The sequence below is a fragment of the Scyliorhinus torazame genome, unplaced genomic scaffold (genome assembly GCF_047496885.1).
Source record: "Scyliorhinus torazame isolate Kashiwa2021f unplaced genomic scaffold, sScyTor2.1 scaffold_662, whole genome shotgun sequence".
Lineage (NCBI taxonomy): Eukaryota > Metazoa > Chordata > Chondrichthyes > Carcharhiniformes > Scyliorhinidae > Scyliorhinus > Scyliorhinus torazame.
In genome coordinates, this window is record NW_027308389.1 from 37,331 (window position 1) to 50,771 (window position 13,441).

At 48.3% G+C, this 13,441-nt stretch overlaps 1 protein-coding gene across 1 annotated transcript in view; it reads left to right on the plus strand.

The window, feature by feature from the left end:
- LOC140406575 (laminin subunit alpha-4-like) overlaps nucleotides 1-13,441 on the plus strand; it is a gene marked incomplete at its 3' end in the record, with an annotated part of 100,665 nt that overhangs the window by 27,207 nt on the left and 60,017 nt on the right. The window contains exons 8-9 of the mRNA XM_072494575.1: nucleotides 6,094-6,210; nucleotides 9,916-10,064. Of these exons, the coding sequence (XP_072350676.1) occupies nucleotides 6,094-6,210; nucleotides 9,916-10,064 (266 nt within the window). The remainder of the gene's footprint in view (nucleotides 1-6,093; nucleotides 6,211-9,915; nucleotides 10,065-13,441) is intronic.

Genomic DNA, 13,441 nt, shown 5'->3' on the forward strand with positions numbered 1-13,441 from the left:
AAGAACCTTCGCCGGGCTACTAGGGACGCAAAGGCCAGAATGCCGGCCTCTTTCGCCTCCTGCACTCCCGGCTCATCCAATACTCCAAATAGTGTTAGCCCCCAGCTTGGCTTGACCCGGACTTTCACCACCTTAGATACTGTTCCCGCAACTCCCCTCCAGAACCCCTCCAGTGCCAGGCATGACCAAAACATATGGACATGGTTCGCCGGACTTCCTGAGCACCTCCCACATCTGTCCTCCAACCCAAAGAACCTACTCAGCCTCGCACCCGTCATATGCGCTCGATGAACAACCTTAAATTGTATCAGGCTAAGCCTGGCACACGAGGAAGAGGAATTAACCCTACTTAGGGCATCAGCCCATAGCCCCTCCTCAATCTCCTCCCCCAACTCCTCTTCCCATTTACCCTTCAGCTCCTCTACCAAAGCCTCCCCCTCTTCTTTCATCTCCTGGTATATCGCCGACACCTTGCCCTCTCCGACCCATACGCCCGAAATCACCCTATCTTGAATCCCCTGTGCCGGGAGTAGCGGAAATTCCCTCACCTGCCGCCTCACAAACACCCTCACTTGCATGTACCTGAAAGCGTTTCCCGGGGGTAGCCCAAACCTCTCCTCCAGCACCCCTAAGCTCGCAAACGTCCCGTCAATGAACAGGTCCCCCATTCTTCTAATCCCTGCCCGATGCCAGCTCTGAAACCCCCCGTCCATCCTTCCTGGGACAAACCGATGGTTACCCCTGATCGGGGACCACACTGAGGCTCCCATCGCACCCCTGTGCCATCTCCACTGCCCCCAAATCTTTAGCGTTGCAGCCACCACCGGCTGGTGGTACACCTTGTCGGCGAGAGCGGCAGTGATGCCGTCACCAGCGCCCCCAGGCTCGTTCCTTTGCAGGACGCCATCCCCAACCTCTTCCACGCCGCCCCCCCCTCCCTCCATCACCCACTTACGGATCATTGCCACGTTGGCTGCCCAATAGTAACCACCCAAATTCGGCAACGCCAACCTTCCTCTATCTCTGCTACGCTCCAGGAACCCCCTCCTTACCCTCGGGGTCTTGCTCGCCCACACAAATCCCATAATGCTCCTGCTTACCCTCTTAAAGAAGGCCTTAGTAATCACAATTGGGAGGCATTGGAATACAAAAAGAAACCTCGGGAGGACCACCATTTTAACCGACTGTACCCTACCTGCCAGCGAGAGTGGCAACATGTCCCACCTTTTAAAATCCTCCTCCATCTGTTCCACCAGCCGCGACAAATTAAGTTTGTGCAGTGCCCCTCAGCTCCTAGCTACCTGAATCCCCAAGCATTGAAAGCTCCTTTCCGCCCTCCTCAACGGTAGGTCATCTATCCCTCTTCCCTGGTCCCCCGGATGGATCACAAAGAGCGCACTCTTTCCCACATTGAGCTTATAGCCCGAAAAGTCTCCAAACTCCCGTAGGATCTGCATTACCTCAACCATCCCCTCCACTGGATCCGTCACATACAGCAACAGGTCATCTGCGTACAGTGACACTCGATGTTCCTCTCCCCTCGAACCAACCCCTTCCATTTCCCCGACTCCCTTAACGCCATGGCCAAAGGTTCAATTGCTAATGCGAACAGCAGAGGGGACAGGGGGCACCCCTGCCTCGTCCCTCGATACAGCCGGAAATACTCCGACCTCCACCGATTCGTGACCACACTCGCCACCGGGGCTTTATACAGGAGCTTAACCCAACTAATAAACCCTCCCCCGAACCCAAATCTCCTCAACACTGCCCAGAGATACTCCCACTCTACTCGATCAAAGGCTTTCTCCGCGTCCATAGCTGTCACTATCTCCGCTTCTCCCTCCACCGATGGCATCATTATCACATTTAGGAGCCTTTGCACATTAGTATTTAACTGCCTACCCTTTACGAATCCCGTCTGGTCCTCGTGAATCACCCCCGGGACACAGTCCTCAATCCTCGTGGCCAACATTTTTGCCAGCAACTTAGCATCTACATTAAGGAGCGAGATCGGTCTATACAACCCACATTGCAGTGGGTCCTTATCCCGCTTTAAGATCAAAGAGATCATCGCCTCCAACATTGTGGGGGGCAGGGGCCCCCCCCTCCCTTGCTTCATTAAAGGTCCTTACCAGCAACGGGGCTAACTGGTCTACATACTTCCTGTAAAACTCCACCGGGAACCCATCCGGCCCCAGGGCCTTCCCTGCCTGCATGCTCCCAGGTCCTTTTACCAGCTCCTCCACCCCAATTGGCGCCCCCAAACCAGCCACCTCCTGCTCCTCCACCCTTGGGAACCTCAATTGGTCCAAGAATCGCCGCATCCCCTCTTTCCCCCCTGGGGGCTGGGACCTATACAGTTCCTTGTAAAAGGCCTTAAAAGCCTCATTCACTTTCCCCGCACTCCGCACCGTAGTTCCCCTGCCATCTTTGACTCCGCCTATTTCCCTCGCTGCCATCTTCTTACGGAGCTGATGTGCCAGCATCCGGCTCACCTTCTCCCCATATTCATATATCGCCCCCTGTGCCTTCCTCCACTGTGCCTCTGCCTTCCCTGTGGTCAACAGGTCGAACTCCGACTGGAGACTTCTTCTCTCCCTGAGTAGTCCCCCATCAGGAGCCTCTGCATAGCTCCTGTCCACCCTTAAAATCTCCCCCACTAACCTCTCCCTTTCCCTGCCCTCTCTCTTCACCCTATGAGCCCTGATGGAGATTAACTCTCCCCTGACCACCGCCTTCAGCGCCTCCCATACTACTCCCACCTGCACCTTCCCGTTGTCGTTGGCCTGCAGATACCTTTCAATGCATCCCCGCACCCTCCCGCACACTTCCTTGTCTGCCAGCAGTCCCACATCCAACCTCCACAAAAGGCGTTGGTCCCTCTCCTCCCCCAGCTCTAACTCCACCCAATGCGGGTCATGGTCTGAAATGGCTATGGCCGAATACTCCGTTCCCTCCACTTTTGGGATCAATGCCCTGCCCAGAACAAAACAATCTATCCGGGAGTAGGCCTTATGTACGTGGGAGAAAAAGGAAAAATCTCTGGCCAAAGGCCTGGCAAATCTCCACGGATCCACTCCCCCCATCTGGCCCATAAACCCCCTAAGCACCTTGGCCGCCGCCGGCCTCTTCCCCGTCCTAGATCTGGAGTGATCTAATGCTGGGTCCAGCACCGTGTTAAAATCCCCACCCATTATCAAGCTCCCTACCTCCAGGTCTGGAATACGCCCCAACATCCGTTTCATGAATCCAGCATCGTCCCAGTTCGGGGCATATACATTCACCAGTACCACCTCCGTCCCCTGCAACCTACCACTCACCATCACGTATCGGCCTCCCTTGTCCGCTACTATGTTCTTGGCCTCAAACGACACCCGCTTTCCCACCAGTATTACCACCCCTCTATTCTTCGCATCCAGCACCGAATGGAACACCTGTCCCACCCATCCCTTCCTTAACCTGACCTGATCTGTCCCCTTCAGATGTGTCTCCTGAAGCATGACCACGTCTGCCTTCAGTCCCTTTAGGTGCGCGAACACTCGGGCCCTCTTAACTGGCCCATTTAGGCCTCTCACATTCCACGTGATCAGCCGGATTGGGGGGTTACCCCCCCCCCCCCCCCCCCCCACGCCGCCGACTAGCCATCTCCTATCTTAGGCCAGTCCCGTGCTCGCGCCTCCCGCACCCTCTAGTCCCCCAGGCAGGGAACCCCCGCCCCGACCACCTCTTCCATTTTTAGTTCCCCCTCGGACAGTGCAGCAGCAACCCTAAAATCCCGTGAGAGACTCCGTGTGGGAGTCTCTCCTCCTCCTTACCTTCCTCCACCACCCCCCCTTTTTGGCGCGGGAAAAAGCCCGCGCTTTCCTGAACCAACCCTGAATCCTGTGGCGCAGCTCCTGTTGCGGCCATTATCCCAGTTCCCTCATCCCCGAGTCTCACCTCCCTCCAGCACCGACGTCCACATTCCCCATCATCATCATCTCGTCTACAGAAAAGGAAAAAAAGGAAATTTTAGGAATTTTAACCAGAACTCTACCCACATCCCCATCCATCATCCCACCCATGGGGTATTCTTTACCCATATTTACAACACCATATACAACCAACATTTCCCCCCACAACCACATTCCCTCAGTTCAAGTCCAGTTTTTCCGTCTGAATAAAGGTCCAAGCCTCTTCTGGCGTTTCAAAATAATGGTGTCGGTCCTGATAAGTGACCACAGTCGCGCAGGCTGCAGCATGCTGAACCTGGCTCTTTTTTTATGCAGCACCGCCTTGGCCCGGTTGAAGCCAGCTCTCCTCTTTGCCACCTCTGCGCTCCAATCCTGGTATACTCGGATCACCGCGTTCTCCCATCTACTGCTCCGCACCTTCTTGGCCCATCTCAGCACACTTTCTTTGTCCACGAAGCGATGGAACCTTGCCACTATTGCCCTTGGCGGCTCCTCAGCCTTGGGTCTCCTCGCCAGGACCCGGTGAGCCCCTTCCAGCTCCAGGGGGGTCGGAGGGGCCTCCGCACCCATCAGCGAATGGAGCATCGTACTCTCATACGCCCCGGCATCAGCTCCCTACACTCCTTCGGGAAGACCCAGAATCCGGAGGTTCTTCCTCCTCGACCTATTCTCCAGGACCTCAATTCTCTCGGCCCACCTCCTGTTCACTGCCTCGTGCGCTTCCATTTTTACCGCCAGGCCCAGGATCTCGTCCTCGTTGGTATTCACTTCATCATTCACCTCACGAAGCTCCACCGCCCGGGTCTTCTGGGTCTCCTTCAGCCCCTCGATCGCCAACAGCATTGGCGCCAGCACCTCCTTTTCAGCTCCTCCACACATCGCTTGAGGAACTGCTGCTGGTCTGGCCCCCACGCTGCTCGCTCTCCGCCCTCCGCCATCTTGCTTTTTTCCCCTTGTTTTAGTCTCTGCTCCAGGGCCTCTTTTCTCGTCGTTCCACCGCTGATCTCGGCCATATATCTTAAGGGGGGTCCTTACTGCACTTTCCCACACGGGATTAATTTTTTAAAAACTCCGTTGGGGCTCCTCTGGAGAGCCCGAAAGTCCGTTGTCGTGGGAGCTGCCGAAACGTGCGGCTTAGCTCCGCATCGCCGCAACCGGAAGTCACCACAAGGTGAAGTTGGCACACAAAGATTGAATCAGTTCTGCAGGCAATGGAAATTGTCCATTAGAGACCGCCTTTGAGGAGCAGGCTACAATTCTTGTTCAGCCTATAACTCTGCTTCATAGTAGTTCACCAGTTGGGTGTTAAACAGCATACTGAGGATTTCTCAATTCACAAAGGAATTTAGAGATTTCAAAATGGTCACTCAAGTCATGTGACTATTTCTTTATCCATAATCATTTCAAAAGGGATGTTTATCCAATATCTGGAATTGGCTTGGATTTCAGGACTGATAATGTCTCAGCCAATATGTTTCGAAAGAGTTACCATCCATGCTGAGGTTCTTGCATCAGGAAGTCACTATCTAGGCAGACCCACTGACTTTGCTTGAGGAGTAAGCTTACATAAATGCAAATAATGTCTATTGTTCCTTCAATGGTCTCCTTTTGAAATGGTCATGGACAGTCCTGATTAAGTAATTTTAACATTCAAAATTCACCCTCTGTGTACCCGAACAGGCGCCAAAATGTGGCTACTACGGGCTTTTCACAGTAACTTTATTGCGGTGTTAATGTAAGCCTACTTGTGACAATAAAAATTATTATTATTATGTACGAGGTGTCAATTGGCAAGATCCAGGATTCATAATTATAATGTCCTACACTTGGGTATGAGATTCCACAATGGTGAGAGGAGGATTCTTTTGTTCTTGTAATTCCTTTTCATCATGTAAGTTGTAGCAGCCATCTTTTTTTGTTCAGCAGAATATTCAATTAAAAAATAGCAAAAATAATAAAGTTTTGGTACATACAGCTTCGGATTATTTTCATGTCATTTTGGCTCAACATTTGGTGTTACATTACCAGGCAATTCATAAGAGAAACTGTATAAATGCATTTATAAAATGCCCTGAAATATTTCTTCAATTATAAATTATTCATTCATGTAAATTTTCTAAATACTTCACTTCTTCCACAGAGACGACGAAAAATATTAAACAAACATTTTGATGCTGTTAACATGACCCTTCAAATGGCTAATGATGGCTTGATAGACACAGAGATTGCTATATCAGAGCTAGACAACAAGATTGTGGTAAGACAAGACAAACTTTAATAACTAGTGAATGCTCAGTAGGTGTGAAATACATTTTATTAGATTCACACAAAAAATGTGTCTGCTGTTCAATATTTCTATCAAAACGTTATTGACAGGTGTACGATTACGCAATAAATGGAGTTCAAGAGAAATCTTCCTCCTGGCTGTCATTGATGACTCCCTTCTAAATGGTCATTGTTATATATTTCCTGCCTATAAGATTGTTATATGATGAACAGCAGAGGCAGTATACAGATACCCTACTTCCAAGACTCGCAGCACACCTGTATAGAATGCTCAACTATAATTACTTTTGAAGTGCATTCACAGTTACATAGTTAATCATAGCAATCATAATCCCACAACAAAAATTAAATCAATAACTGGTTGAAGAAGAATTAATGGTTAGGACACCAGGATAATTTCATAGTCCTTTTCAATAGTGTAATGTGGCAAAAAAAGGGGCAGAATTTTATGGACCCTCGCTGATGGGTTTGCAGGTGGGTGCTCTTCCCACCGCTCTAAACTGCCCACAATTGTACAGGGGTGGGTGTGGTGGTGTGCAGGAGAAGCCTAGGGCATACAGCCCTCCCATGCCACAATAAAGGCATTTAAATGGCCATCCCATGGCCACTTAAGGGCTGCTTCCCACCCAGCTTCAATGTTGGGGTGAGCTGGAGAAGTTGAGGGATGGGGAAGCTCAGCCAGTTACTCTGCTTAGGCACAGGCTGGGGGGGGGGGGGGGGGGTGGGGGGGGGGGGTGCATCTCCATCACTAGCCCCTTTGTATATGTTAGGCACCCTCTGCCCTCATTCCTCCCACTCTCCCCCAAGGTCTGAATCTCTGTGTGCTCCCTGCTCACCTGCTCATCAAACATTGACCCCCACTCACCTCACCCCCATCCTTGCTGCACCGGCATGACATCCCCTGGCACTAACCAGCATTCTAGCTCCAGCACTTTGACTCTGGGACTGCTTTTAGTCCCAGCAGTGAACACCACTGAAAGGCATCTCTCAGGCAGGACTTTCATCTGAGCGAGGGGCAGAAGTCCCACCTCCAGTCATTCAATGTCTATGGGACAGCCAGAGATGTGTTTCCTGCCAACTTCAATGGTGATGGGTGGGAAACCCTGCAATTGGAAAAGTTCTTCCCAAGGTCTCAGTTTCAAGTTTGGAGATATGAAGTAGTGGTAATATCACTGGACTGGTAATCCAGAGAGCCGGACTCACGCTCAGGGAACATGGGTTCATATTCCCCCGCCCCCCCCCCCCCATGGCAGCTGGTGGAAAATGAATTCAGTTAACAAATCTGGGAAATATAAAGCTCGTCTCATTAATGGTGGCCATGAAACCATTGTCAATTGTTGTAAAAACCCATCTGCTTCACTGTCCTTTAGGGAAGGAAAGCTGCCTCCTTACCTGGTCTAACCTACACGTGACTCCAAATCTACAACAATGTCGTTGACTCTTTACTGTCCTCAGTGATATCCAAGCAAGACATTCTGTTCAAGGCCAATTAGGAATAGGTAACAAATGCTGGCCTTGCCAGCAAAGCCCACATTCATGAAATAACTTTTTACAATTTCCTGTAATAAAAACTGCAAATATTGCTGGAAAAACGCAGCAGTTCTGGCAGCATCTGTAAAGTTATTATTCCGAGTCCAATGTGATTCTTCTTCAGAATTTCTTTGGAACAAGGGCCTCGATGATTAACATTTATTAGCTTTCAGTCGAGATCCATAGAATCCTGACAGTGCAGAGGCAGGCCATTCAGCCCATCAGGTCTGCACTGAACCTCTGAAAGAGCACCCTACCTAGCCCACTTCCCCACCCTATCCCTGTAACCCCACCGAACATGCACATCTATGGACATTAAGGGGCAATTTAGCATGGACAATCCACCTAACCTGCACATCTTCGGACTGTGGAAGGAAGCCGGAGCACCCGGAGGAAACCCACGCAGATACGGGGAAAACGTGCACTCCACACAGACAGTCACCCCAAGGTAGGAACCTTACCCAGGTCCCTGGTGATGTGAGACAGCAGTGCTAACCAGTGTTCCACCATGAAAGGGGAAATTTATCAATGGAGAGTACATTTTTAAAAAGTTTTTTTTACACATTCCACTGTACACAGACCATAAGACATAGGAGCAGAAGTAGACCAATTGACACATCGAGTCTGCTCTGCCATTCAACATGATTATGACTGATCTCATGAGATAATCCTCAACTCCACATTCGGACCTTATCCCCATAACTCTTGATTCCCTTACTGATTAAAGATCTGTTTATCTCAGCCTTGAACATACTTAATGACCCAGCCACTAGAGCCCCCTACGGTAAGGAATTCCACCTGTTTACTACCCTGTGAGAGACAAAATGCCTCCTCATCTGTATTAAATGGGCAAGCCCTTATTATGAGATTAAAAGGGATACTGTGGTTCATTGGTTCTAGAATGTATACAGTGAGTCAATGGGCATGAAAGTGCCAGAACTTGGCATACGGGGCATGAGGGAGTTGATGGGGGGGTGGGGGGGGAGGAGGGGGGGAGCTTGACTCGCAGACATGTGGGCTCACAGAGGGTGGACAGAAGGACAAAACCTGGCATAGTGGGTGGGTGGAAGGGCATAGAGGGCATGAGAGGATCAATAGTTCTTTGTAACTAGGGAGTGCGAGGGGGACGTTTTGAACATAGCAGGGTTCATGACTCCTTTCAAGGGACATGAGTCACTAATCATTAAAAACATGGCCCAACTCCGTGAAAATTGAGAAGGAGCAGCAGATACCTAGTTCCACAATGGAACTAGGTATCCAGTCCAAGTCGGGAGTGCTGGATGAGGACTTCTGACAGAATGCAGCCAGACCCTTTGGAAACACAAAAATCACACAGTCATGGAATGGGCCATGCTGTGGGGACCTGGGTTCAAATCCTACCATGGCAGGTGGTGAACTTTGAATTCCATAAAATTCTGCCATTAAAAATCTAACGATGACCACAAAACTATTGTCGAATGTCGTAGAAACCCAGCTGGTTCATTAATTTCCTTTAAGGGAGGAAAAATGTTGTCCTTACATGGTCTGGCCTACATGTGACCCACAGAAATGTGGTTGACTCTTAAATGCCCTCTGAAATGGTCACTCAAGGCCAATTATGGATGGGCAATAAATGCCGATCCAGCCAGTGATGCCCACATCTCCTGAACAAATTTTTAAAAAATCACCTATTACGCCCATCACCAACGCATACTGTAAAATCACAGGCAACCTGCTAACTCTGTTCTAACACAGTGTACCTAGATGTCACAACATAGAAATAATGAGGAAAATTTGGGTTTAAGATGAACTTATTTTGGTCTCAGCAATTAGGTGGGGTTGGAAACAAATTGCAGCCACTGGAATTGTCTGCTTACGGGTGGATTCCTTCTTTTCATCTGCTTTATAAACAATCCATTAGCACACAACACCTCAGTTTTAAGGCTGAGAACTACTGATCAGTAGTTTTCAATAAAGGCGAAGTGTGCAGAATTCAAGATGTTTTCAAAGCCCTTCATCCCCTCGCTCTGAAAATATTAAACTTTTTAATGACTTCAAGCTATTATAGTAAACATCAAAAAATGCTTGCAAAGTTTTACTTCTTGTCAAGAGGAATAAAAAAATCTAATTGTCTTGTTTTGCTTTTTTTGAATTGTGTTTGTTTCAGAATCTGACTACATTCCATGCCTCAGTAGATGGTGCTCATAAATTATTGAATGAGAAACTGACTAATCTCTCTACGTACGACAAACCCCTGGCTCTCCGTGCTATAGACTACGCTGAAGAGCTTCATAAGCTTTCCTTAGAATTGACCAAGTAAGTTCTGCTAGCCAATGTCTATGTCAAACATTTTTAGGACAGTAAAAATATTGCTCGAAACAGCAATTAAATGAATAATAGGAAGGAAAGATAGGAATTTGTGCACATGCTAGTGGAATTAGCATGTTCAGAGACCTCTGCATTGGTGATCTTGTCCTGCCAAGAGATGCCAAGGATTGGACTAAGGTACAAATGTGAAAAATGTTTGGCCCTTTCTCCTGTCTCGCAAATGCTGCCTCGGTTTCACCAAATTGGGGAGTGTGCTGAGGATGCAGATTTGATAGACTCACAGTTTGGTGTTCTCAGTCAAGTTACTGGTGTTCCACACTCTTACTATTTGGATGTAACAGCTGCAGCTTTTGCAATATGTGTGTTGATTTTAGCAAAAAGGTGAGTTTTAAGCCGACTCTGGAGCCTAAGTATGAGAAGCTACGAACAACCTCCAGCCTTGCATTGTTAATGCTGATTTTTGGGTGTATGGCAACATCCAGACACATAACATCTGCCTTCCTTATACTGATGGTCAAATCAAACTCTTTACAGGTGTGAGTGAGTCTGTCTATTTGCCACTGCAGGTGTTCCTCAGTATGGAACATTAGTGCGGCATCGTCAGTGTTCAACAATTCTCTGATGAAGACTTGTTGCACAATTAGTCAATCAATCAATCAATTAATTATCTTGGATCTTAGGTGAGAAAGACCGAACAGCTTTCCATCAAATCTGGCAGTTGGCCTAAAGACATATGGAAGCAGGAAAAATAAAAATATGCAAAATAGTATTGGCACCAGAGCAAAAAACTGGTTGACCCCACAGCAGACCTCAAAGGGGTCCCGCCATAACTAACAATCATGCTGTCATGGAAATAGGAGATCACACTGAGCTGCTTCATTAGCTTAAATAGACCAACTCTGCTCATGCGAGCAACTCACCTTCCCACCCAGCGTTATTTCATCTGCAAATTTGAAGATATTATATTTAGTTCCCTCATCTAAATCATTAATTACACTGTGAATAGCTGAGGTCCAAGCACTGATCCCCGCAATACACCACTAGTCACTGACTGCCATTTGGAAAAATACCTATTTATTCCTACTCTTTGTTTCCTATCGGCCAACCAGTTTTCTATTCATCTAAATACACTACTCCTAATCACATGGGTTCCAATTTTACAGGCTAATCTCTTATGTGGACAGGAGCCTCTCTTCTGGGAGGTGTCTTTAATTAGGGGATCTCTAGGAGGTCTTTTTAATAAGAGAGTCTCTGGTGGGGGCCGTTTGAGCTGGAGGGGGGTCGGGTCACCCTTGTTCTGGGGTGCGGGCGTTGGGGGGATTATATAAAAAATTCATTGGGGACCCTGAATTGCGCTGCGGGTTGGGGGGTGTGGGCGGGGGCGGTTTATTGCGGGCACTTCAGTTCCAGCAGGAGAACCTAGGTTGGGTTTTTTGACCATGCCCGCCACAAGATCACCATGGATGGGAAAGGGACCACATAAAGGTCCATTGACCTCGGGCGGGAATTTCCGGTGACCAGGTGGTCATGGCTGAAAATTTCCACCCACAGTCTCCCAAACGGAGAATCCTGCCCAATATCTTTCCCTACAAAAATGTTTTAACACATGAGGCATTGACCTGCCACGTCAAACTACCAGCTCAGGAAAGATAAATGATAAGGGGCAAAGACTAGGTGAGATTTTCTGCTACCCTGATCTTTGTGTACCTAACAATTTTCCCATAATTGTCAATCAGGCTCTGACTGAAAACTGGTGTGTATCTCTCCAAATACATTGCCGAGATTTTAGACTGGATCTTAAGCCACTCTGACAAAAGAAAATCGGAGGGGGTGACACCTGATTCATGCAGCTGGTCTGGCCGGGAAGGGGGGTTGCGAATCAAGCCTGAAAGGTTGATTCCACAGAGATAATAGCACCATCTTTAAAGAGTAATTGGAACTGACGTTACGCTTACTCCAACCCCCTCCTCCCCCCAACCACCATAAAGGTTTTGGGTGCTCTCTCCACTCCCCCCACAATTATCAGGTGCTCAACCCCCACCACAAATTGATCTTCCCAGAGGGCTCACCCCTGGCATTGCCCCCTGCACAGGGTATCACTGCCAGGTGCCAGGGGCAGTACCAGGCATGTCCCTCTCCCCGGTGGCTATTCTTGCCGTCCCCGGTGGGATTCCCTGGACTGTTCCACATTCTAAAATAGCTGTTGTGCAACTCGCTGACGTGACGACACATCGGCGAGGTATGAATATTTAGAGAGGGGGAAGTATATTGCTAGGAAGCACTTTAATTATAGTTAATTGTCGTGAAATGTATTAAAATGAGGTTTTGGGGAACCTCGTACTTCACCAGTGAGCAGCGTGGAAAATCGGGAAATGAGAATCTCGTTTCCTGACTCTCGCGATATGTTGCACCCGTGTCGCCATTCTCGTTGACGGTGAATGCGGGCACAAAATCTCCTGATCAAACCATGCCACAAAGAGTCCTGCAGATATCCAAGGTCAGGGCATTGACACCAGCTGGATCTGATCATCACCAGTTGTGACACAACATCAGTCTCAACAAAGGTAATTACCAGATCACTGACTGCAATACCGTTCACTCCATGGTGTGCACCAGGGTTAAGATGCAATCGTTGAAGCTTTTCGATTGAAAGCAGAAATGCAGTCCTCGAATGTCAGCGATACTTCTTACCCAGATAAGAACCAACAGTTCCTGGAGTCACTTCAACAGACACTCATCAGCATTTCCACAGAATACAGAAGTGAAATGAAACATACTTTGAAGCACCATTCACAATACTCTGAACATATGGGAAACAAGAGCTGTAAAAGGCTGACCTGGTTCGAGCCTAACATTGCTGTCATGGAATCTGACATTGAAGCCAAGCAATCTGCTCTTATTAGGTTTTACACTTATTTATGTGACAACATGTGGCAATTTGCTTGAATGTACTTTTCCATCATATGATTATAGTGATATCTCAAATCATGCAGGTGAAGCAAAAAAAGTTTATTAATGTCATTGGAGTCAGTTTAAAATGCCTGAAACAATGCTTCAGAGTTTGTAATTCTATACGTTGCCCTCCTGGCCAAGGAAACATGAAAAAATGTAAAAGGAAATTTGGCCAGGCCACCTGTCGCCCAGAATCTGCACAGTCAACAGTTGACTGTGCTGACCTTAATCAGCCCAGTTAAACTGGCACTTGCATTCCGAAGGCAAGATCAGAGCACTATTCTGCCATTTTAATTAGGCCCCTGCTTCTCTGGAGCAGGCAGCTAGCCCATGCCTGAATTCAGACAAGTAATGCTTTTTGGTGAAGGAATGCATCAGGAATGTGCTGTGGAACCATTCCTCCCTCTTCATCC